The sequence below is a fragment of the Amblyomma mixtum genome, chromosome 3 (assembly GCF_055824585.1).
Source record: "Amblyomma mixtum isolate Tamu chromosome 3, ASM5582458v1, whole genome shotgun sequence".
Taxonomy (NCBI): Eukaryota; Metazoa; Arthropoda; class Arachnida; order Ixodida; family Ixodidae; genus Amblyomma; species Amblyomma mixtum.
In genome coordinates, this window is record NC_143014.1 from 37,581,255 (window position 1) to 37,607,478 (window position 26,224).

Consider the following 26,224-nt stretch of genomic DNA (forward strand, 5'->3'; position numbering starts at 1 on the left):
TGTTCGGTTACCAGTGACCGCGCAGTTTTGGACCGCGTCCCTGTTGAGAAAGTGCAAGCCGCGAATTTGGTTCGCAGAAAGATGCGAGCGGGAGCAGCTCGTCATCGCTGATCACCGCTGTCCGGTTCGCGTTGCGGATGCGCACCGCGCCGATAACGCTTGTGGCTATCTCGCGAAACGTTGCTGCAGGCATCGGCGACCGCGCGCTCCGGCGTCCCTCGCTTTGGAGCTCTGTGCCATTGCCAGCAGGGAATTCGGATCGTGACGCAGCAGGCATGGCACATGCATGGCCGCTTTCGCCAGTCCCTTTTGGAACAGTGTTGCTCTCGTAGCCAGCCGCAGCGCAGATCCGCTGGCGACCTGTGGGACGTGCTGCGGATGGCACCCTCGAGACCCGCTCAGAAACGTTCTGGAAGACGGGAGCAGCGGCAAGGTGACGCCGACGCGGAAGTGGACGCAGCTCCAGGTAAGTAAGCTTGTCGCGGCATTTACTACGATCTGTCTGACGGCACGTTGTTACTGAAGCGGAGAATCACGCCAGCGAATCAAGGGCATGAACTGCCCAAGCAACTACTAACGGTTCACGACGGGCTCGCACCTGTCGCTCCGGCGACAATTACCAGCCATTCTTACACCGTCCGAACGCGGGACAGTTTTTTTTTTTTTTTGCCTCCGATTTATGGGGGCCAGCTCCAGTGCCGACAAATTGTGAAGGAGAATATAAGATAGTATAGACAGCGGTCTACGTTTTCCAATGTGTTTCTATACATGACAGTTGGAAAATACTATCGTCGTTCTGCACAAAACTCCTCTCTAACTCAACGCAGGCTTGTGCCTTGACCACTGTCGTGGCTTCGCGTTATCATCGCCACGCTCCCTGCAGCCGCAGTGGTTAGTTTCTCCCGCCTGCTGGGGTGATGGTTGCGTTCACGTGTGGATAAATCTGATTACGCGCAAATTTATGTGCTTCTACTTGCGACAGAAATGGCTTGCACGTGTGACGTCATGGGCGCTACGATGGTGGGCCATGCATACTGCGCACATTGGAGCCGGTGGCGATGAGCGCATTAGATAGGCATACCGCCTTTCACCAACAGTGCAACCCATCCATGGGGTACCTGTGCTGCCCACGTGGCGCTGCTATGTTAAAACCATAGCCGATAGCAACTCGGGCCGCGACGATAACGAGACCTTTCGCTTTGCCCGTCTCGGCTCCACCATTTTGTTACCTACGGGGTCTATCGCGGGAGCTGCTTGCATGCACGCCGATTCCGACTACACGCTCCTAACACAAGGTGCACCGTGCTCACATGTGCTTAAAATGTGCTGTTGCACATGGCAGGTGTGCAGCATTTTCTTTCATTGTGTCTAAGGAGGGGGAATACGGATTATTCGACGACGTGTACCCTGAGGGTTCATGATGTGTGCGGCTCGCTGTCGCTATGCTGCTCTTGAAGTTTTGTTGGGGCACCGGCCTTTGCGCCAGTGGAAGGAGGTGTACATTTTTTACCTTTTTATTATAAGACGACGGAGGCAGAGCAATTGTCAACATATTGAATAAGGCTAACCAAGCCTACACCACCACAGAAATCGGGATCGCGTTCTCAGCTATGACCCGCACGCCTGATGGCATTCCATATTTTGGTGCGCTGTGCACGGCCTTACAACGCAGACGCATGCGGTGCGCAACTCTGTCGAAGCGCACATGCTTGTGCCTCGAGATATGCTCGGCAGCGGCGTCGTGGAGGCGGTGCGCGTCAAGATCATATTAGTGCCGCGTCGATGCCAAGCTACCAGGCAGCGACGACGTAACAGACTTGCGAGCTGCACGAAGCTTGAAAAACTAAAATCTAAGACCAGCACCTTCTTCGGGGACGACACTGATGATGATTAGTGAGAGAGTATGACGAAAGTTAGCGCCATTTAGCAGCTTCAGCTCCTGGATAATGAGCCGCGAAAACCACTTTCAAAGCTTGCGGGGCGCGGAATAGCTATAGCGTGGCGTGCGCGCCCTCGTTCGAAAAGTCATTCTTCGATCTACCTAGTGTATAGCCTTTTCAAATGTTTTAGAGCCCCGCAGGGGCTTTGCTTCTGAGCCACACCGTTGGCGCGCCAGCGCTCCGAATCGCCTCGTATTATCTGGCCCTGGCCCCTCCAATAGGTAGGACTTCCACCAACTTTGCGGGAACCCCACTATACACGGTTTAGATGCAAGCCACCTGGGCTCTAAACTTTCGACAAAGGCTCTACATGTTATTAGGAGAGAAAAGTAACACATGCATTCCTGCCGGCCTCGTCCAGCATTCGCCGAGAGGGCTGCAGATTAACGTGACAAAAGCCCGTAAGCACGTTCAAGTAAGCGGTGCGCATATGATGTCCGGACACGTTCGCCCAGCTGTCACCAGTGCAATTATTGGCAAGTAATGCGCGGAAACTTCATAAATTTTATTTTTATTACCCACCTTCGTTCGCCTCACGTTCCCGCATATCGCTCGGAAGCCTTCGGCGTGGTGCAGAGAAGCACGCTTGTTACATCAGGAGGTCTGCAGACCGCTTCAAGCCGCGAACTATAGGCCGTATTTCACAATGCGACACTGGGTCCTCACTCGCCGTGGTGGCTCTCTGTGGTTAGAGCGCTCGGCTACTGAGCCAGATGACCTGGGCTCAATCCCGGTCGCGGAGGCCGCGTTTCGATATATTAGCGATTTTTGAGGAAAGGAAATGGCGCATCAAACGTCTCACTTCTTGGTGGGCGCCTCAACCGCGCCGTCAGGGAAGGGAGGAAAGTGGGAGTGAAAGAAGGAAGAGAGAAACAGGTGCCGCAGTAGAGGGCTCCGGAATAATTTCAAACACTGGGTATCTTTAACATGCGCTGGCATCGCACTGCACACGGGCGCCTTTTGCGTTTCGCCCCCGTTGAAACGCGGCCGCCGCGGTCGGGTTCGGACCCGCGTTTCGATGAAGGCGAAACGCAAAAGGAGCCCGTGTGTTGCTCAGTGTCAGTGTACGTTAAAGATCCCGAGGTGGCCGAAATTAATCCGGAGACCTCCACTACTGAGACTCTCTCTCTCTGTTTTTTCTTTCACTCCCTCCTCTATCCCATGCCCCACGGCGCAGTTCGGGTGTCCACCGAGAAGTGAGGCAGTTACAGCGCCTTTTCATAAAAAAAAAGACAGCCAAGCGATTGTGCATTTTAGAAAACATTCAATTTGTAAAAACACACGTTATGGCTGAAGAACTCACACTTTTTATGTCCCATTTTATTTCAATAAATTGCGTACTATGGGTACCCATGCATTCGCTTGTAAAATGAGAACATGCTTGAGAACTTGGGTGCAATCTACAGATCTCTAATCATAAACTTTTGGTGTCTCCTACCCCGATTTTTTTTTTTTTGCATGCGCCTGCACTTAGCTTGCACATGTTCGTTGTTTAAGCGGTTTTTCTCTTTTCGTGGCTTTCTTTGAGCGAATTTTTTAAATTCTCCTTATTGATGTATTTCTGCTGGTTCACCGCACTCCTCTTGCCTAGCCTGCCCAGTCACGCGCACAAGCTACTAGGTTTATGCCGACTGAATATGTATATTCTTTACGCTTGAATGCTGAATAAATCTGTTGCTATTTCTACGCCGCTGTTCCGAGATATTCGCTTACAATTTTCCTACTCAATCTGTGCAATTACGCATGCAAGGCAGTGAACATCTGTGCATCACTCCTCCCTGATGAGATGCCGCTAACGTTGCGTATGGCATTTCTTGGACGTGTGAGAGGGGAAAAGTTAGCGTTAGCAAGTGAGACGCCATTACATAAAGCCTGTTTCACATGCAAGCGAAAACGTTAGCGATTCCTGCCGCCGCGGCGCAAAAACCCGTTTTGAGTCGTTGCGGCGGCTCGAGCGACGAGGTTCCAAGAAGATGGAAATTTTTTCTGCGACGCACCGCTCAATCGCTCAATTCGCTCAGTCGCTTGCATGCGAACCAATTTTAACAGCTGAGCCGCAACGGAAGGAATTGTGCGCCGACCGTCACCGCCTTTCATGCGTAATTCCGAGGACGCAGTTGGAAATTGGGAAGCAAACATCTCTGAACACCGGCGTGCTTCGAGAACTCTACCACATAAAAGCATACACGCTGACTGCATTGTCTAAAACGTTATTGGTTTTACTTAATTATGACATAGACGACCACAGTTGCTCTCTTTTTGCCCGCTTCTTCCCATAACCTATGCGCAAACAACGGCTTTCGTGTACTGCCAACAGTTTGTTGCTTTTTTTAAATCCTGAAATACTAATTTTGAGCACCCTGCAAACTCTCATATCTAAACACGATAATCCAATAAAACGAACAGGCAAGGGCGAAATGAGACGCCCTGAACCAGACAGGGACATTCTCACGTGGGGGAGCCCTCATGAGCGCGTCCTCACCCCCACTTCATGAGGATTTCACTTGGTGAGGGGAGGTAGGATTAGCGCCCAAAAATTTGTGCGGGCAAGGGTAGGGAAGAAAAGATCCACGGGTTGAGGCTGAAGATGTGTCACAAAGTTTGTGCATGTGATTGCGGAACACGCATGGACGCAGGGAAGAGGACTAAATCAAAAAGTATGGAGGGCGCTACTTGCGTCCTTTTGGGACCACTGCTGCTGGTCAACGGCGACGGCGGGTTTCGTTGGAGATGAGTCATACAGTGTTTTCGCATTGAAACAACTAAACAAGAACTTTGGTAGAGAGAGGTTGGTCACATGGTTCTTGATGGTCATAAAGTGAACAAGGGAAGAACAACCTCAGGGTGCTTGCAAGTTTAACGACATGGTTGCAATCACGTCTTCTTTGGACGACCGTTCTGTTCTCCAGAGGATTTTCGACGCCCCCTCCCTTTCCGCTCACGCCGCCCCCGCATGGCCGTCTGACCGCGGTTACTGTTACAGACGTGGTCGACAGGGCCTATACGCAGCTGCTTGGTGGAGACCGCTTCAAAGATCAGTGTGCTTGAAAGCTTGGTGTCGAACCCCCGGCACTGATTCGCTGCGCATAAGAGGGCCGGGGTTTTCTCTCACATTCCTTCGCCAAAAGTGCAAGGGCTGTATCGTGACTTGGGGCTGAAAATAAAACCAATAAAACCAATTAAACCAATCAGACGATTACATATACAGTGTAGAAAACAAAAAACTTTGCGAAGGGAAGAAAAAATATGAAAAAATATGAGCAGAAAGAAGCTCTTCCGGTTACAATTTTTGAGCGATAACGGTGCATTTCTTAGCTCAGCGTGAGAGGTTTAAGAGAATACATATTCTAGTAACTCATTGAAGATAGACGTAATAGGGCCTCGTTGATCCCCCATAGTGAGTTTTAGTGCACTTGTGAATGGCTATATACTCTCTTTTGTTATATTTCGTTCTCTTGGGTATATTCTGTACTTGGATTGCCTGCCGGGCGACATCCTACAGCCCACTTGTGGCTTTGGTGTGCTCGTACAAGTCTATATATAATACGAATAAATTTTATTATTATTATTCTCCACAATGATGCGGAAGACATTACTATGCATGAATTACGTATTACCGCTTGGTATTCGCTTACGACCGCTAAATAAATTATAATCGAATTTTGCTGTCATGTTATTTCATGTGAGGTTACAGGTCACGTGAGGCATGAAAACCGTAATATAATCGGTGCTTCTACATTCGTTGTCATTCCGACTCTTTAGGAAGGCTGGCATCAGCACTGTAGTGAATTGTAATGATGAAGCAGAGATTATATCGCAGTTTTCCCGTGCCTCACGTGACCTATAACCTCCCTTTGATGTCACAGCCATCGTTCAGTTGTTGAAACCGAAACAGCACGATAGAAAAATTCGATTATCAAATATTTAGCGGTCATATAGGCAAATACCACGTGGTAATCCATGTATAATAATGCCTTACGCATCATTACAAAGAAGAAAACATGCACCCAAAAGCTAGGTGTTTATACTCCTTTAACGTGCGAAAGACATTGGCTCCAATAGAAGAACCTTTTATTTAAAGTATATAAGCTCTCGGAAATCCGTTCTGTGGGTGTATGCTCAATATGTTGGTAGCATGGCTTTGGTTTGTAGCGTTTTTGTAGCCTGATATTCGTTTCGCATATGCTTGCTGTTAGACATGTTCTCCGGGAGAGCGTGTGATGCTATGCAAATCTCACCTGTAAAGATGTCAGCACTGGGCCAAAGTGACTACACCATTGTAATCATCTATAGTCATTTCTTCACGTCTAAATTGCAGAAAATGTAAATGAGGCTTTTCAAATATTCTTCACGTGGGCCGAGCAGTATTTTCTTGAGTTCACAAAAATCCGCTGGGAAATTTATCGTTACTTGACCAATAACCGATATGCCCTTGTTCTGTGAAAATCTTTAGGGACTTCTTGCGGACCTCCCTTGGTTACAGAAAGTGCGTCCGAAAATGATATTTGCAGGATGTCTGCGGGAGTTTCGCTGCACTTAATGGGGATATCCGCATATCCTTTCAGTATTTCGCAAGGACATCCCTTGGATGTCAGTGTTGTCACTGGGTTATCGTAAACCAAACTGGAAGTGCGCTACGCTCCTTCTCTGACGGTGCAGCTTCCGTTAGTCGTCGCGCTGCACAAACGCTCACATTCTGCACTCTCGTCCTCGTCTCCGAAGTCGTGAGATCGTCTGGAAAGTTCTAAAGGGGGAGAGGAGCGAGGTGGTGGTGGTGGTAGTGTTTATGCACAGATGGGGTTAGCTTTACAGTGGTCTGTTGGCAATTGCTCCGCCTGAGTCGCTTAATTGAATGAAGGCGTCACTACCACTGTCTCATTAGGCCAGTGTCCAAGGGAGCAAAGGGGGACGCGCTCATGCGCAGTGCCTTCCAGCTGCTTGTGGAACTGTGTCGGTGACGAAGCCTCTCGAAAATCGTCTTTTGTTTCTTTCTCCGGCGGGCACGCGCATGAAACACGAGGAGTTTGTCTAGAGACCCACAAGTGCAACTTTGGAAGCAAACGGACAATGCATGAAATCGTTAAGAACAATACAAATATATTTAGCACGTATTTAGGTTCTCAGAAAAATCATAGGTGTAACGTTAAGAGATCGGAAACGGGTGGAGTTGTTGAGGGAACAAACGCGAGTTAATGACATCCTAGTCGAAATCAAAAGGAAGAAATGGGCTTGGGCAGGGCATGTAATGCGAAGGCAAGATAACCGGTGGTCCTTAAGGGTAACGGAGTGGATTCCAAGTGAAGGCAAGCGTAGCAGGGGGCGGCAGAAAGTTAGGTGGGCGGATGAGATTAAAAAATTTGCTGGAATACGGTGGCCGCAACTGGCGAAGGACAGGGTTAATTGGAGAGACATGGGAGAGACCTTTGCCCTGCGGTGGGCGTAGTCAGGCTGATGATGATGACGACCAATATCGATGGTTAGCAGCTGGGACAGAGCTGGTGGAATATGAGCACAGTGGAAAGCTTTTTTTAATATTTTTGAGCTTCAGAAAAATATACTCCCGATAGGTCTGCTTCACTCATCCGGAGAAGTAGAGAATATTTCACGTATGCTTTCCCAAGATGCACCAAGGACACACAGAAACATTTGTCTTTCAATGAGGTAGTTCTGACATGCTCGCGAAATCCGCATGACATTTTCAACCTCGTTAGCAAATTTGCAGAAGAACAAAGCCACAAAAAAAATTTAAGTTTAGGAACAGTGAACACGTTGGACTCATTGTGTCATGATGAAAAAATCGTGCAGTGTTTGAAACCAAAGACAACATACTGGATTATTACTATTATTTTACCCGCCACGATGGCCGAGCGGCTATGACGTTTGGCTACTGAGCCCAAGGTCCCGGGATAGAATCCCAGCCGCATTTCAATGAAGGCGACATGCAAAGCACGCCCGCGTTTTGTGCGACACCGGTGCGCGTTAAATGAACCACGGAACGATGTTTAGCGAGGTTAGGAAAAGGACAAAATCTTTAAGCTAGCTAGCTTCATTAAAGTACCCCAGTAATTAATAATTCGAATAGGAAACGATTTGACTGAAAGCATGCGGTCTTTCTCTACTTTGTCAAATTATCTCCTATATAAATGGTGACTGCATTATCTTCATTCAGTACAAAACGGCTGTCATATTTCTTTATGCTGCCCCGGTTTCCAAGACTGTAGGCTTCTTTCGCACTTTTGAACTGAATGGCATGATAGTATTGAGCTGCCTCTTTATTTTCCTTTTTGCAAATACAGGCGTTTTTCACATATAGGTGGCATGCTCATAGTGATGCTAGAAACCGTGTAGGACGACCACTAAAGCACACGTACCTGCAGGGCGCACGCCCAACAAACAGTGCAGTTCCATCAGAGTAGAAGCTTGGATGAATACTATACTTTAGCGCAAATCCCGTTATCAGGTATCCTGACGCAAATGTCACTACACCAAAATTAGGCTTGTGAAAGAGCTTCGCAACAGAACGCAGCTGATCGAAGGTGGAACATCGGGTTGGGTGGGTGGTTGATATTCATATACTGCAGCAGTTATACGATACCTACAGCGGAGGTAACGCTTTGAACCAAGTCTAATGCTCTCCACACGTCCTTGGTGGCGATAGTATGGGTAGGCGCACCAACATCAAATAGACTCCCAACGATCGTGCGCATGCTGTGTATAGCGATGGGATAGAAATAATTTCTTCGAGATAAACAGCTGCATCGATGGCACTTAGCGCTTTGCACGAATTGCAGGCTTAATACAAAAATACGCAGTTCTTTACGCAACGTCTCATTCCCTAATGCACAATATTCAAGGGTGGCTAGCAAGCTACTCTTATCAGATTTCCTGACTTTTCTGCGTTTTCCATGACTTTTTCAGTCAAAATTCCCCGACCACTGAAGAGGCAGGAAAACATAGTGGCCGACGATAATGGACAACATATAAATGATCTGTTCAAAGGATATATATATATATATATATATATATATATATATATATATACGACCACGACCTCCGAATTACGCGCCCGGTGCTCTACCGCTGAGCTACGGTGACGGCTGTCAAATCTTCTGCTTTCGGGGGTATTTCTAATCAATTAGCTTTAAGCGATAACATACTCAGTAATATTCTAAATCGAACAGCACAAAATAAATAAATTAAAAATCCCCTCTGTCCTTTGGTTTCTGTGGCTGTTGGCTTCTCTCATATATATGAGAGAAGCCAACAGCTACAGAAACCAAAGGACAGAGGGGATTTTTAATTTGAGAGAAGCCAACAGCCACAGAAACCAAAGGACAGAGGGGATTTTTAATTTATTTATTTTGTGCTGTTGTTCGATTTAGAATATTACTGAGTATGTTATCGCTTAAAGCTAATTGATTAGAAATACCCCCGAAAGCAGATTTGACAGCCTTCACCGTAGCTCAGCGGTAGAGCACCGGACGCGTAATTCGGAGGTCGTGGGTTCGGATCCCACCGGCGGCATGTGGTTGTTTTTTCTTCTGCTTTTCTAACCAATTAGCTTTAAGCGATAAAATACTCAGTAATATTCTAAATCCAACAACAGCACAAAATAAATTAAAAATCCCCTGTGCCCCTTGGTTTCTGTGGCTGTTGGCTTCTCTCATATTTATAACGAGCCTCTCATTCCCCTTCCCTTATATATATATATATATATATATATATATATATATATATATATATATATATATATAAGCTGAAACAATACACACTGCAATTAAAATGAGATCGACACGGCCCGAAAGCAAGCCTTCCAGACAGATCTTGATGCCACGCTATGGCGGCGTGGTGCCTCGCATGAAACACCGAAAGTGCATGAATTCCGTGCATTACTATGGTTACATCTTAATCCCCCCCCCCCCCCCCCCCCGATACACAAAATTGTTTTGAACACATCAATATTTATCGATCTGTATCAGCCCAAGCTTACTAAGGAGTGTGTCAACCAATACAGAACCAACCAGTGTATACAGCGCTCACTTCGCAGATAACAAGAAAAATACAGTTAAAATAGGCAGGATGACACGCCATATACAGGTTAGAAGCGAAAGGATGTCTTGCCAATGTGAACGGGCCACATGCTGGGCACTCACGGTGCCGCCAAAGTTCACGGCAGACCATTGCATCAATTTCAGTCGGTCTTTTTCCCTGTCTTGGCGACTTTTTGGACGCTGTCCCTGACAGTTCCCTGATTTTTCCAGCTAAACATAATTACCCTGACAACCCCAGGCTTTCCAGGTCGCTTGACACCTTGTATTCATAATGCCAGTGAAAATAGCTTTACTTACCATGCAATGTTACTGTCGTTATGCCAGCCCCCTAAGACATTGCGTAGTTGTATTCAGTACGGGACTTCGGAATAATTTTACAGAATTTTTTTGTGGCTAGACGAGTGCGATGCTGCAAAATTTCTCTCTGATTTCTCTTCCAATCAATTAGCCTTTTCCCTTCAGCACATCTCTTTCAATAGTTTCATTGCATTTTTTCCAGCCCAAGAGTTTCTCCAAAACGGACAGAAATTTAAACTACACGTAACCTGAAACAGGTGTTCGCAGTAAGGTATACGTGCAGTACACTTCGACGAATTTTCACTTTTCGATGGCGGTTAACGCGATCAACTAATACTTTCGTTTGCGAAAGTTGGTTCAGTCTCGTAAGTGCGTACTTGCGCGAAGAAGGCGAACGAGGAACACATATTTGCGCACTGTAGTACATGTCTTGTGCGTTTATGGTTGTTCGTGTCCTCTTCGAGCAAGCGCCGCATGCACTTTTACGGTTAACTTGAATCCGTGGCTCTTCCGCGGCAAGTTTGTAACTGAAATGACAAGTACTTATTTCAATCTTCAGCTTTTTTTTTCGGCCTTTCTCCAAGCAAAACAGGAATAGCGTGTAGTACATAACCAATCACTAGCCTGACGATGTCACCAAGCACTTCGTGAATCCATGACCAATGGCCCAAATAACTGTAAAGCCTACCAGCGGCTGTAGTGGCAGAGTTGAAATATGATTACGTGACTAGGAATTCAAACGCATGCTCATTTCGTGTTTCTCATAAACTAAAAGTGTATTGGATTAATCACAATTCCTACTTTATGTCGTTCTGCGATGTCTCAAGCTAGCCGAATTTGTTACCTTCCAAGCTAGCTATTTTACCCAATCAGTCCAACACTCCTACTGAAAATTCTTTCGTCTGTACATTTACGCTACTGTTGGAGCTTCGGCTCCAGTGACGCGTCTTGGGCCTGTATAACTAACGCCCTCTTTATGCACCCTCCCCTACCTCCTTTCGCCAAAAGTGCCTCCGTGTTGGCAAAACCAGACTACGTGCAGCGCACTTCGCTTTAGCCTGTTCCGACCTACACGTGATTCTGACTGTGAGCCAAAAAGGCAAGTCCTGCCTACGCTTGTACGCGTTACCTGTAACGCCCGAATATCCCCAGCATTAAGGTTGTGCTGACAGGCTATCCTCAGGGGGCGAAATCCCGGGCTTTAATTTTGGTCCCTTTAGACTCCATGTCGGAACAGAGAAGCCCGGCATGCCCTAACATTCCTTTGCAGTACCTAGATTCCCCGCAGACGTGCTCGTGAAAGCAATAACTTTTGCTCGTCGCATTCGAATGTTGTCTTGTGAAAACTGCCACGTGCGTAACGTAACACCGCTTTTTGACTGACTGACCGTGGCGAGTTGACCCTCGGCATCAAGCAGTACGGGATAAGGCAGCGCGGCTCTGACCAAGGGCCTACAGAAATTGCTTCGCGTGTCACGCACTTTTGCTCTAGTAACAGCTATTGTCATTTCAACCGCAAACAATATTACAAATGAATCACTTTCGTCATTTTCTTTAACAATTCTTAATATTCCGTTATCACAGTCTCCTAATTCCGCTACGTAGTACGAGTATTTGCGCTAAGCATGCCATTAATAAGCGTACCTACATATACTTTTACACTTAATTATTGCCGATGTGAGGACTTACCTGAGCATCAAAGTTCACCTGTCTGAGATAAAATCAAAAATACCACTTGACGAACAGGAAGTATAGCTCTGGAAATAGCTTGCAGGAAAAGCAATCAATGGCAATAGCAGTAGTTAGTGCACAGTTCCGATAACCGTTTTCAGGGTCTTCTAATCACTTTCTGTGAAATAAACACTTTTTTTTTCTTCTAGCACAGTTGACAATTTCATGCCTGTACCTGAAATCTCTTTTGTTCTTAGAGTGTTCCGTGGTATACACGCTATTGGTGACCCGACGGAAAAGAGGCTATGTCATAGGCGTTGCAGAAACTTTTCAGGCAATGTCATAGGCTTTTCACAAACTTATCACCTTATCATTTCGTAATTCTCGCATTTGTGGTCTGAAGTAATCACTGGTCATCAGTAATTCCTGAGGGTGAACACTCATGCGCAGCGTCTCTATTTGAGCCACAGCAACGAGCTGATGAGAAGCGAGGGAAAAAAAAAACAGAAAAAAAGTAAAGCCTTCATGCTGCTGCTGGGCTTTTATTAGTCTCTGTCGCTTGTGTTGCGGTGTATGTAAAAAAAAAATATAAACCAACCATTGATTCAGAGGGTAACAAGTAAGGTGAGCACATCTTACCTTTACCGCACAACTGATTTAGAAACGCACACGAAACTGCACCTGATAACTTCACTGCGCTTCTCACTGAACAAGTAGGCTTACCGACGTTCAGGAAACGAGCTATTGGCAACGGGACACGTTCGTACTCTGTTTCGCAAACAGAAAAATGTAATAGAATTTACATTGTCAATATTCTGCTATAAAACAAACTTTCCGCCATTTTGTAAAGTTCCATTTCTTAGATCGGGGTGTGATGAACCGCACCGAGCGACAGATTGTACCGTTTTCGAAAAATTACTTAAAACGCGAAACTACAGTGCATATATCCAGCTCCAGCACGAACGCTACAAACAGCACGTAGTGTAATAACTGCGACTGTGTAAAAGATGCCCGTTACCATCGTAAGACGAGACGACACGCTAGTATGCGCGTTCGAAAAAAACAAAACAGGATAAATGGCAACTCCGACCACGTCGGCGTACTAGGTCGCACTTGAAGCACATCAAAGTCGTACTGATTGGCAGTGGCTTTGAAAAGCAGCATCAAATGCGACTTAGCATGCAAAAATGAACACCAACAATTGAAACAATTGACCCTCGGGAACAAAGTTGGACTACACTTCCAACCATCGCGTCCCCGCACGCTCTAAACCGGTCTACATAGAAATGGCGGCTTCCTCGGAGACACGGGGCCTCTAGGGCTATCCAAGCGTCTGAGAAGGTGAAGATACAACTAAGAAATGACTATTTTAGAGAGCTGCGGACGCCCAAATCTTGTCTCACAGTCACCCCCGCAAACGATAAACGCCGAATATTTGTGCCATTCTAAAATGTCCCTAAAGCGACTTGTTCAGGAGACGGGTCTGGAATCTACCGATCAGGGACAGGGATTTTCGTGCGGAATCTCTTTCGCATGAAGACGGCGTCTCTCTGAGAAAAAGTAGGAGCTTTGCGGGCAAAAAGGTGCCGAAATAAGGTCCCTTCGTAATTATTTTGATCACTGTAAGCGTTATTTGCTAGCGACATATGATACACGGCGCCAGGGTGGTGAAAAAAGCTCAACTGCGCAATGCCCCCTATACCGCCATATTGAATGACCGTCTGGGGAACAACCGTTTCCCTAACTTTCTTCGTTCGCCGCATTGTTCACGTTGTAGAGCTCGTGTTGGGTAGAAGTGTGCGCGTTTTGTCGCTAAAAGTATACGATCACGTTTATATTTCGTAAGGCGGTGTGCTCAAACAGTCGCGGACGCCAGTCCAGCACAGCTTAGTAGCGTAATTAGTTCAGTAGGCGCATGATCGGGTGTGTCCGAGAAACCTCATAATTTTTGTCCCTTTCATTTGAAATGTGCTCTATCGGCGACGGCGTGGTCGTGCCCTAAAGTTTATGGTGTGCTTGTGCTACTTGTTGCTTGAGTTTTAAGTGTACGTAACCGCATCGCGAATTGTCTGTACCGTCTTAAACGTCCACTTGGAACAAAGGGAAGTTCAAAGTGGACGTTGTCGGTTCGAGAGCTAACGTGATTGTCATGACAAGGCCACTAGCTGGCTATTACCACACTTGCCGCTATCAACATCTCTCTGCAGCTTATTTGACGTTATTTGTTGTTTGTTTTGCCTTGAACTGTACTCGAAGATGTAAAATTTTCTCACTTTCTTTTTATTTTTAGTGCAAAGCCCTGTTTGTTGTTTTCGGTTACCTGGTTTGCATCGTAATCCTCAGCGCAGATATAGCTAAGGTAGGTGAGAAAGATGGTTCATTTCGAGTGGTATTTTTCACACGTCTTCCTGCCAGTTTTTGTTTCCTTCTTTCTTGCATCCCACATGCAGCGCATTGTAAAAACGTCATACTTTTGTTCTTGAAATGTTATCGCCGTACACTGAGAGAGCCTTCGCGATGAGAGAGTACAGCTCATATTTTGGGCACACCCAGCTACCGACTATTTCGTGTTACTACGCTACATGGGCGCATTGTACGTACTTTGCCACGCACTGGCGCAATGGTGGAAAGCGGCAGTAGTTACTCGCAAGTAATTCTTCAGTGACCTTTCAGTAATGACGAGCCTGTTTGGTGTCGTCCAACTCGACACGGTGATGCATTTGTTTCCTACAGTGGTTTGATGAATATTATCGTTGCATGCAACGATAACCAACAGCGTGAAGCAATCACACTGCAGTGTAATTGTTTCACGCCGTTGATGATTACTTTTGTGGGCCGCAGTTGCCATAACTTTCGCCAATTATGGTAACGTACAGCGGCGGTAAAACTCCCTCACGTGTCTGTTGTTTTCTTTTTTTGCGCTCAATACTAATGCTAGTTACCAAAAGTGAATGCTTGTTAGCAGATTTGTGCGTCCGAACGTACGTAGCCCCGCGTAAAGATAATCGTTAAGGAGCGTGCCACATATGGTTTGCTCATTTCATCGTGCGTGTATTAGCTTGCGCTAATTATTTGCTATCTGTGTGAATCCAGAAGCATTGTGCTCTGTCATGTTGAAACCGCGTGTGCGCACATATAATTGCTCTCAGCATTACCACCTATACAACTGCGCGACGATTTTAGCGTATAGTGGTGGTTGTGACACTTGGCTCTGAACCGAAAATAATGCATAGACGTTATTTTCGTTTTATAGTTCTTGCTCGTAGCGAAACTATAATATTGGACTGGAACCGCAGGTAGGGATCAACGGTCGCTAGTGAAGCGCGCGCGTCAGTTGCCCCAGAGAGAAGTTGCTCGCGTTGCAGAAGTGGGGCTGCATTGAATAGCCTGCACTGCTTAGCTGCCGGCGCTGAGAAAGCTTTACAAAGTTCTGATCGGGGTGCAGTACTGCAAGAGCAAAAAAAGTTTCGTGCTTCTATTTTCAACAAATGCCAGTGTATGAATAACGAGCAATCCGTTTCTGCGTTTTGTACTCTGTTCATGTTTAAATATGGATGCACGTTTCACTCGTGTTTATGGGCGTTTGAGTGTTCATCAGGGGTTACTTCGCAGTACAGTAGCTGGAATACTTCGAAGCAGGCGTGGGCATACGCGCGCACTCAAGAGCTGCAGCCTACTTGATGTGAATTGAATTGATGTTTTGGATAGGTTGGTCTGAATGGTCCGCGACGTTTTTAAGGACGTCTGCTGTTGTTGGGCATTTCGTATTATTTTTATGTATGTTACTATGAGTAAGACTAAATTTTAAACTAAGCTGGAAGGATGCAGTAGGAAAATTTAGTTCTGAGAGACGCGAATGATTCTCGCTAAACTCGGCGCTACATTAGGGGCGCTATATCTTATCCGCTGGAGCTGGAATTCGGTCTAGCCACAATGGAGTTTGTTATGTTCTTGTTTTTTTTTTTGCGGTCGCCATTTTCTTTTGGTCGTCGTTCGTGCTAAGGACGCCCTAGGGAGTTATGGAAACACTTCCCTATTAGAATTGTGTATGATGATTATTGTGTGCACAGATGTGCCAAAAATGCTTTGTAATGTCACGAGAAGTCGTCAAAATAATCGCCAGTCATGTAAGTCAAGCGCTGTTTACTGTTTCGCAAGCGATCTAGCGGCGGAACAAGGCGCTCTAATCTTCAGTGTGCTAGGGAAAAAGTCGCTTTGCGGGCACTTCGTAGGGAATTGCTAGCGGATCCAGCCTCACGCATGTTTTATGTTGTCACACAGCGCGCCCCAGTACACGTGCTTTTGGCATTGTGTGCTGCGGCAAGTTACCTTTCTGTCTGGCAGTGTCTCGGTCAGCTGGTAGCTTTGCTTGTTCGTAGCGTTGCACTAAATATGGCGACGGTGGGGCGGTGGGATGTGCCATCCGGTGTTCCAGGTGTTTTATGCGGGCACGAAGCATTCGAGCATTGTCGTAGTTCCGATCTCTATGCAAAACAGCAGCCCCTGCGAGTCTATGGTATGCCCATTGAAGTATTGCATGCATTTCTCAGTGTGTTAAGTCAATTCAGACGTTTTACATTTTGTTTCTCCTGCGCTCATTGAACTGATTGGAAGCGGCCGATATTTTCCAGAGCAAATGGAGGAGCAAGTGACCGCTCTCGTGCCGCTGCACAGCAACCAAGTTGCCGAGGTCACGGCCGAAACGAGGTCCGCCAAGCGCAAATCGGGGGAGCAAAGCAGCGCAAACACATCCGGAAGCATCAAGTGGTACAAGCAGAAGTTTCGAGACTCGTGGTTGCAGGACGAGCGCTTCAAAACTTGGCTGGTTAGCGTGCCGGAAGATCCGTACCGCGCAAAGTGCAAGCTGTGCAACGCCGATCTGAGAGCTGGCAAGAGCGAGCTGGAGAAGCACGCACGCACCAAACATCATCGAGACACTGTGAAAGCGGTCGAGGACGTGAAGGCCTTGCTGGGTTTTGCCAATCAAGCTGAGGCTCAGTCACTGCCTGAAATGGTGACCGACATGCAGTCAAATGATCAGGTTGGTGCACACTGCCTTGGTACTTCATCTCTTCGCAGTGTCTTCATGTGGTGTAGGCAAACTAACGCTCTGGTCCAGTCAAACAATTCGTTTCAGGTGCAGGATGACGAGCTGTCGCGCCCGATCCCCGTGGCTTCTGTCATGACGCAGAGGAGAAGGGCTTCTCCAATGCCACTGCCCAGTGAGTCCTGTCTATTTTGTTTTGCCAGCAATGTTATGCTTAAAGTGTGATTTAAATCCTCTTTCCTGAATATTTTTAGCCTTGTGTGGTCCATGATCATGTTCATTGTTATATACAATGTGCAGTTATGCGATGGAGGTCAAGTCTACAATACCATTTGTCCAGAAATGTGGCTGAGAATATTTCAAACCTTATTTTATTTTGTGTATATTGTGTGCGGTATATCTCCAACTGACCACTTGTATTGCATTTGGATTTCAGCAGTGGTATCAGCACCTACTGTCCGGTGTCAAGTGCCACCAATGGGCTTCTTGCCTCGAGTGCAGTGTCATGCACCAGACTTCAAGGGTATTGCTGTGGTGGACAGCCAGATCCGTGAGATCCAACTCAGTGATTACGAGGGGAAATTCCTGCTGCTGTTCTTCTACCCTCAGGACTTGTGAGTACATTACATTGCAGACATGCTAAACAGCTGAATCACACAAGACTTTTTGATGTCACTGTTTCTAGCTTATTGTGCTGCAGTGGTGGCCTAGTGGTTTGAGCCTCCGCCTCGCATGCAGGGGTGCGGGGTTTGATCCCCAGTGCCGCCGGGTACGAGCCAGGTATACGTGGGTACAGGCTTTCCCCTTGTCGGGTGCTCGGCTTCTTTAGGGTGAAATGCTCGGGAAACAGATCCTCTGGCCCCACTTTGAGTAGATGAAACACCATTTGCCGTGGTGTTCTTTGGCGAAAGCTGCCCTTGTGCCATAAAAATCCATCATCATTGTCATCAGTTTCTTGCTCATTGCACTGTTCAAATCGGTCATAACTGAGCCTTGGTGCAGTGAGTAAACAGTGCCAGTAAAAGCAGACTTTGCATGCTTGTGTGGCATAAATCCGCTGAGGAGTTAGAGGGATGCTAGAAGAAAATGCTTATCGAAACTCAAAGCTGTGCTAGCCTGATAGATTGAAAGGAATGCTAAAGGAATTACAGTAAATATGGTAACAAAACTTGGGCTAGGTTGATTGATTACCCTTTGGATTGGAAGCACTACCTATGTTTCTTTCTCCATGAAAAGTATACTCTGCTGTGTCTAATTTCGCAAGTGCCCCATTCTCGCCCCTGTGCAACGTGGGTGGGATGACATTTTTATGGCATGTTCTCTTTTGAGTTCTCAAAGAAGGGAATATGAATGAAAATGAAATGGCCTTGGCCTGCCAGTCAGACTGCACTTTGTTACTGTGTTATCCCTTTACAAGGCACAAGCTGTGTGCATGTCTCACTAATACAAGTGGTAAAATTGCATTCAGGATGTCTCTGTCTCAGTTCAATGACGTCACTTTCAAGCTGTTTGGACCACTAGTTTTGTAGAAGAAAGAGGCACGCAGTTGCACCAATGACTGCAAAATTATCTCAAATTTGCTACGTATTTTTATAGCCGTCCAAATCTTTAGCTAGCATGCATGACGGCCGCGTTTTCAGTGCTCCTGCAGCTTATGGCGGAGAAAACTTGCAAAAATATTATATCCAAGCACAGGCTCACAAAAGCCCATGCTAAATATTGAGCTTTCTGCAAGTTTGCTTCATTGTAAAGCGCAGGAGCGCAGAAAAAGGGGCTGTCGCGCACGCCAACTAAAGGTTTGGCCGGCCGTACCTCGGTCTTTTGGACGTATAAGACAGCTTGTATTGGAATTTAATGTCGTAAAGGAGAACTTGTATTGGAATTTAAAATTGCTTCAAGAAGTATTATGAGGCAGTTGACTGATGGGAAAGGCTCAAAAGCTCGGCAATTTTTGAATATAAATTTCAGTCGATATGATTATAGATTTCTAATCGTGGGTACAGATGAAAAGTGGGAACAGTGAGGTCGTCTTTTCTGTGCTCTTGTTTTGTAAGCAGTGGACAGAAGCCATGTAATGAATGTAAGGCTGCTGTGACACAATTCTTTTCATTCAATTTTGTTCAGTGCTTATTATTTGACTTTCATGTTGACTCATTCCAGTCGCAGCGAGGGCACTGGGCAGTAACAGAGTGCAAAAGGGATTGGAATGAAATGGAATTTGAGTGAAATCATATCACCCCACCCCTCTTTCTGTGGATGACAAAGCACCTTATTACAATACGTGCATGCCGTAATGAAGATTGTCATTGCAGAGACAGTCGGGCACAAAACTCTGCTTTTGGAAGGTGCCCGTTTACCCCTGTCACACGATCATTTCAAAGGCCCTCAAACCGATAGTCTGTCGACTCAAAGGCCAATCCAGCACTGCTACACAGGCGACTCCGATGGCCATGGAGTCAATAACCTATCCAGTCAATGGAGCACCATGGAACTTTATCGAGATTTGAGGGCCTTCGAGCGGGGCTGCGTGCACTGCGTGCACTCTTGGATGCAGAGCGCACATAGCAATGTGCTGAGGAATAAAATAACTGCAGTATCTTCAATAAAACATGGTGCTGGGCTAGTTGGTAATTCATACTCGGTAGGAAGACAGCGCAAAAAACGACAACCACAGGGGAGGACAAGGCACAAAAGAACGCTAAACACACAAGAACGCTAGACACAAAAGAACACAAAGAACGCGTTCTTTTGTGTCTTGTCCTCCCCTGTGGTTGTCGTTTTTTGCGCTGTCTTCCTACCAAGAACTGCAGTATCATCTCCGAAAAGCATGGGACTTTAAAATGTAGCACTTATTTTGCTGGAAAAAAAAAAAGACTGGCAAGAATACAAAACACTTCAACAAGCACAATACCATTGTTGCCAGTAGTACAAAAACAACCAAGCTTTTTCTAAAGTGCATGATTATGACTACAGCCTGTCCATGACAGTAAAATTCATTTAAAGAGCAATTAATATTACTGTAAGAAATAAACACGTTACTGTTAACCTTTTGTGGTTAAACTTGTAAGCTGATTGCTAGACATTGCGGCATGCCCACAGAATTATTGACAGCAACGGTGTTGCCACAACACCGTGGTGTGAGATGATAGAAACTCTCGATGGCATTCAAGTTTGCTGTGTAGCAGCGGCACAACTACTTCGAGTTTCGAAAGCGATTGAGAATCTCGCAGGCTCTGAAATTGCCCGTGTGACAGAGATACTATTCTTCTGTGCTCACTGATGTTTGTTAAAAAATAGCACCTTGTATTTACATAGGCCCTTCTGGTCCAAAATATTTTTAGAAAAATAGGCGAAATGCCTGGTAAAAACTCTGTTGTCTTGTCCTGCGAGCATTCTATTACAGTGGGAAAACTCCATGTTCCCATTCCTCTGTATTGCTGACACCAGAAAAATTTTTAATGACACTTAGTGACTCTTCTATTTTATTAGTCGGCAAATATTCATGTAGTAGGGCTCCTAAGCTAGTTTTTATTGGAAAACCATGACAACAGCGTCTGAATGTGCTGGTGAAGTGACTGCAAAAAAGCAAGTGACGTGGTTCTGAGTGCACTGATCCTATGTAGACTAGTCCGTGGTGCCGCCACAGCATGGTGTAGGTTTTGCGAAAATTGCCAATAGTTGTTCAGATTGCTTGTTCCTCAACAGTACGTGCCACCTTACTCTGGCAGGCCAGTAATGTTTTTTATCATTCATATTCGTCTGCAGATGTTTATTTTGATCTCTGCATTTGATTGTTGCTACAGTTGAACCCAGGTATATCACTCGTTTAGATTGAATTATCTTTAAATTGAATAATTTCTGAGCACTGTAAAGCTACAACTTGAATGTATAGGAAAATGTACGGCTAAATCGTAAAAAAAGTTAGCCCTCGCATCTGATACAATTTGCTGTCTCAGTTTCCTTACACTCTGGCAACACTGACACTTATACCCCTGGTGTTTCCCTCTTGTGCGATGGAGAGTATAAAATTTATGCGCTTTAAACGAAACCGGTAGAACTTTTAAATTATTGTTCAGACTAATATTTTACTGCTTACATTCAAGTTTAGGAGAATAATGTCTGTTCATGTTTTGTACCGTGAACGTATCGTGCATGAAAGTTTGCGTTGGCGCCGCTCGAAGCAACGCTAGTCACCTTGGGCAATGCTCAAAGCCCCCGAAATCTCGATAGAGTTCCGTGCTGCTCCGTTAACTCTATAGACTATTGACTCTATGGCCATTCAAACTGCCTGTGTAGCTACCATCAATTGCCTTTGAGTCGATAGACTATCGGTCAAGGGCCTTCTTAAGGCCAGTGTGACAGGGTTGTTCGATAAGCTGTGGCTGGCTCCATTTTTGTTTTATTAATAAACTAACAGGTGTTTCAAAATCCACAAAAGTAAGTAGAGAGAGATTGCATATCTGTGTTCAGCACACAAAATACAAAAGGTTAGCCATTTTCATCCGTGTAAGATAAAAATGACTAAAATTAGTTTATAGAGCAGTGTCTTTTCTTAAGGTGTGTGCAAGCATGAGTGAAATAGGAAGCTCGTCATGTTGCCATTCTGCACAGCCTGCAACTGTTTTATTTCTTCTTAAACGCCCATCCTAACGAATGCACCAACACTAGCTGCTGTGATGTCATCTTTCACTATTTCCCATGAAATAAACTAGTAGTGCAGGGAGTTGCTGCTATGAAAAGGGACTCTTTCAAGTTGTTGAGAACAGTAGTGCTCTATTCGGATCACTTCCGTGGCGATGGTACCATCAAAGCTTATCTATAGACATTTCTATTGTGTACTCACATGTCAAAGCACCTTATCTTTGAACTGATGTGAACAGGTGCAGAGTAGCCATGCTAGCACTTCCACCATGCTTGTGCAGTCCCGAGAGCAATATGGTAACACCCAGGAGTGCATTTTGGAGATATCTATAATGCCTCACTCAAGTCAGCTTGACTCATTCCTGGTGCTAGACCATCAGGCTTTGCTCAGAAAAGTGGTTTTTCAGTGCCACCGAGAGCAGCTTCGTGAAGAGAAGTACGTGAACTCTCAGTACACGAGTGTTTTTGTATTTCTTCATCAAAATGCAGCTACTGCGGCCAGGATCAAACTCATGAACTCATGCTGAACAGCCTGACAAAACAGCCAGACGGTACTTCATTTCTAACATAGTCTGTAATGTTACTTTTCTGTCGTATGGCTGAAGCCCTAAAGGGAAAGAAAAGAAAATAATCCAGAAGATGCCCAGCACCTGATCAGTGTCAATTTCTATGTGACTATCCGGTAGCTGAAACGTGTTCTTATCTTTAGACATTCTCATTGTCGTGGCAGCATCCGTGAATGCAGCATCTGTACTTTTCCATGCAGGCTTATTTCTAGCCTCTGATCCCCACACAAAGGCTACAAAAGACATGTTTATATGCCAATCAACTTCCAAGGTTCGATAATGTTTTTGTTTTCAGCTGGCTCCTCACCAGTGTTTTAATATGGCGTCTGGGAGCCTAGTGGCTCAAGAGCAGTATGTAGGAGAATTCCATGCACCTCCAGACAACAAAAACAGGCCACAATGAGAGTTCGTTGTCAGAATGACCACAATTTTAACACAGCAGAGAGCACGTCATCTGTTGGTGGTGGGAGCACTGCCACAGACACCAATAGTGTGACATCATGGTAGCCGCTGCCATTCACAGATGGCAGTAAGAGGCTATGGGGCGAGGCAGCAGTCTCACATCTTTTTTATAAAGCTGTTTGGGAGCATTCCTCGCCAGTTTGTGCATGATATTTATGTTGAAGAGCAAGAATTACATCACAATGAAATTTCAACCTAATTGTTTGAAAATGTGCTTCAGCTTCATTTTAATATGAAATGTCTGAGTTTTTAGCTTTGCGACCAGTGCTGATTTTATCATCAAACTTCTGCCATTTCTTTTCCTTTGCAGTTCTCTTGCTTGCCCCAGTGAGCTCGTTGAATACAGTGAGCGTGCAGCTGAGTTTCGGAACCTCAACACTGAAATTTTGGCAGTATCCACAGACTCGTACTGCACGCACCTTGCGTGGACTAACACCCCAAGAAAGGTATGCATCAGTGCTTCAGCAAAGCTGAAGATGCTTCTGCCATGTGATAATGAAATGGAAGTTACTGTAAAGGCTGCCTTATTAATAGCTACACTAATGTTTTCTTATTTCAATTATTCACATTGTAGATGCATCTCGTTGCGATGAAGAGTATCGTTTTTGTTTACAAGAGTTAACTGTGTGTGTTCTGTAAGTGGCCATACGTTATTTCATAAATGTGCCCAGCATGCCGTTGTCACCTTCCGTGTTGTAAAAGGTCACTTTTTCACACAGAAATGTCTAAATAAACTATTCACATCGCAGTAAGTAGAGGCAAAGAAGGTAGGCATAAAAGCCAATTTAATTGCTTGTCTGTGTGTTTATATGGAAATGCACAGCAGCGAGAACTATAATATGGTTATTGTTGTTGGCAAGGTAATTAGTTTCTAAGGAAGCAGTTTAATTATTGGTCATTTGCTGTATAGAATGCACAAAGACCATGTCTATTAAGAGGCATTAGTTAAACGCGCGACACAGTCAAGGTGCGGCGGTACCGCTCATGCTGGGCCACTGCTCCTCTGTTTCTTGCTGCCGCTTCCCTGCGCTTCGCGCTGCCATGCTGCGAATCTTCGCCCTTTTCTTCCCTTCCCTACTTCTCATTGCATTTTTACTTTCTTTCCTTTCTCAACGACCCGTGTCTCCTTCTTTCTGCGTTCATAGCCAGCTTCATTATTTTTTTTTTGCGTGCGCCGCACGCTCGGCCCCAAGGACAAGAAATTGGCTTCTCATGGCTATCTCAAAGAGCACAGTTTTATTGTGTTTAGTATGCATTTACCTCCGAATGTTGGCCTTGCGCGTGCCGCGTTGTCATCATTCCACATTGTCACGGCCAGGCGTTCTTTACTACAGCCTTTTTTTTTTTTTTGACAAAAATGTAATCTAACAAAAATATGTACAGTCGTCTGTGGGAGGCGGAGTGGGATTGCCGTTTCATTTTACCATATCCTAGTTTTTACTGTATCCAAGTTTACTACTGCAGGGTTCTACTGTGGTAAAATTTCCTTCCGGTGTGCATTGTTTATAGTGTGCAGAATTGCGGATGTTTCGAATGCTCTCCCACGCCACTACGGTTGGTATGAACCCTCGTACACTAACCGCTGCCCTCACATCGCCAACTCCGCTATCGCTAGTTTTGCTGTATGCACCGGGAGCAGTGAGGGACGGCGCGTGGCCATAAATAAATCCCGTCAACCGTGAACGGATCTGCGTGAATAAATTTCCCATGCAGCAGCAACAGATTTTCTCTATTTTGGATTGCACTTAATTTTGGATGATACGAATATTCTCGTGACTCCGCGAGTTTCGTGTAATCAAGATTCTTGGGGGAAGCCTCTGTGGCGGTTGACTGTTCCGACATTTTTACCTTTCGTGCTCTGTTCCACATAGCCAACCCGCAACTATGTAAGTGCATCACTGTCAAAACTATACATAGACCGAGCTTTCTGTAATAGCAAATCTTGAGTGAAGTTGGATTTTAGACAAATGCTTGACGGTATTAGGTAAGTGCATTATCTTGGCTTCAAAAAATAAAGGTAATAAATACGCATAAAAAACTGTAGTGTGCTAGCTTGAATAACTGATGATTTAGCCTGTACCTCATCTTAGCTATTTGAGAAGTAAATGTGAATTTCCTGGTTGCAATTACAGTCAAACCTCGTTATAACGAACACGGATACAACGAATTATCGGATATAACGAAGTGAAAGAAAAGTTTGGTTGGACATGCTTTATTTCTATGGGAGTTCTATCTGTATAACGAAACGAAAAATTCAAAATTTGACATTGTATAGGTTATAACGAAGCAGTTTTTGTATTCACGGAGCTCAAAATGCGCAAACAAGTAGGAAAAAATTTCAAAACACGCTAAATTTTGATCTTTTGAAGCGCCCGCACCTAAAATGTGTTTGAATCACCCGCGCTTCCGCACGCCACGCCATCTAGGGAGAGCGAATGAATCTAGCATCAACGGCTGCCTAGCACGTGACTGGCACGTGATCAAACCGACGCCCGCTCCCCGGCCACCCCCGTCGTCGCAATTCCAACCCGCGCGCGCTATCTCTGCAGTTCAACCTGTAGACGCGTCACGGAACGCGTCTTAACAAACAGCAGTTTCGCTTGAAACGAAGATAGATATTCAGGGCAGTTGACAGCGGGCGCAAGGAAAAGTCATTGCCACGGACTTCGGTGTTGCGCCTAGCACTCTATCAACCATCTTGAGCACAAGGCAGAAGATTGCAAACGCCCACTCTGCAGGTGCTGTGGAGAATGACAGCAAGACGGGGTGTTGAAGATGCCTTGTTTGCATGGTTCAAGGACGTTATAGCGCATAACCTGCCTGTGTCTGGTGCCGTCCTTCAAATGAAGGAGGGAAGTCTCACTTCCGTCTGAGGCCACAATGACTTTCATGCAAGCAGTGGCTGGCTGCAGCGATTTAATGACTGCCATCGGATTGTTTGCCACGTCTTGTCTGGCGAAGAAGCAGCCGTAGGCGCCGAGAACTGCGAGAAGTAGGCAGAAAGCTTCCGCATGCAACTGGGAGGCAAGCGGACAGTTTCGGCGAGACGACATGGCGTCAGCTGGCGGTTCCGAACGTTACGCTCGAGGAATTCATCTGTGCAGATGACAACTTGGCTGTGGCACCCGAACTGGCCGACCAAGAAATTGCTGATCAGGTGGTTTCTGCAGATGATGCTAGAAACAGCGATGCATGTGAAGATGGCGAAGTGCGAGCTCTCAGCAGCGCCGAGGCCGCTGACATGGCCAGCGCTGACATGGCCAGCGCTGACATGGGGGTACCTCGACCTACCTGTGGCCAAATCAGCTGACATCGGGAAAGCGCTGCTCTGTGTTGATTTCGTAGAGAAATATAACCTGTCAAATAGTGTGAAGTGCCATGCCATGCATCCTGGCCTAGCATCCCGATTTGTGAGTTCGCTCTTGCTTTCCAGTACGAAATGCAAGGCGAGGTTTGATATGCTTGTACCACGCGTTAAATTAAAAAATAGTGCATTTTTTTCAACCCTGTGCTGTCCATATTAAAGTACTCTTGGGTTTATTAGCGACC

At 45.7% G+C, this 26,224-nt stretch overlaps 1 protein-coding gene across 9 annotated transcripts in view; it reads left to right on the forward strand.

Moving 5' to 3' along the window:
* The first annotated feature begins 306 nt into the window (after positions 1–306).
* LOC149349682 (uncharacterized) overlaps positions 307–26,224 on the forward strand; it is a 34,688-nt gene continuing 8,770 nt past the window's right edge. For 2 of the 9 annotated variants that reach the window (XR_016290152.1, XR_016290153.1), the window contains exons 1-5: positions 16,176–16,475; positions 16,591–17,000; positions 17,079–17,181; positions 17,443–17,620; positions 22,986–23,121. Coding sequence is in view for 6 of the 9 variants with exons in the window: in XM_089578742.1 (XP_089434868.1) it covers positions 16,220–16,475; positions 16,591–17,000; positions 17,079–17,181; positions 17,443–17,620; positions 22,986–23,121; positions 23,250–23,297 (1,131 nt within the window). In the remaining 3 variants the exon portion in view is untranslated. Of the gene's footprint in view, positions 467–16,175; positions 16,476–16,590; positions 17,001–17,078; positions 17,182–17,442; positions 17,621–22,985; positions 23,122–23,249; positions 25,932–26,224 lie in introns of those variants that run through there. The other 7 variants (XR_016290154.1, XM_089578742.1, XM_089578740.1 and 4 more) reach the window with 7 other exon arrangements.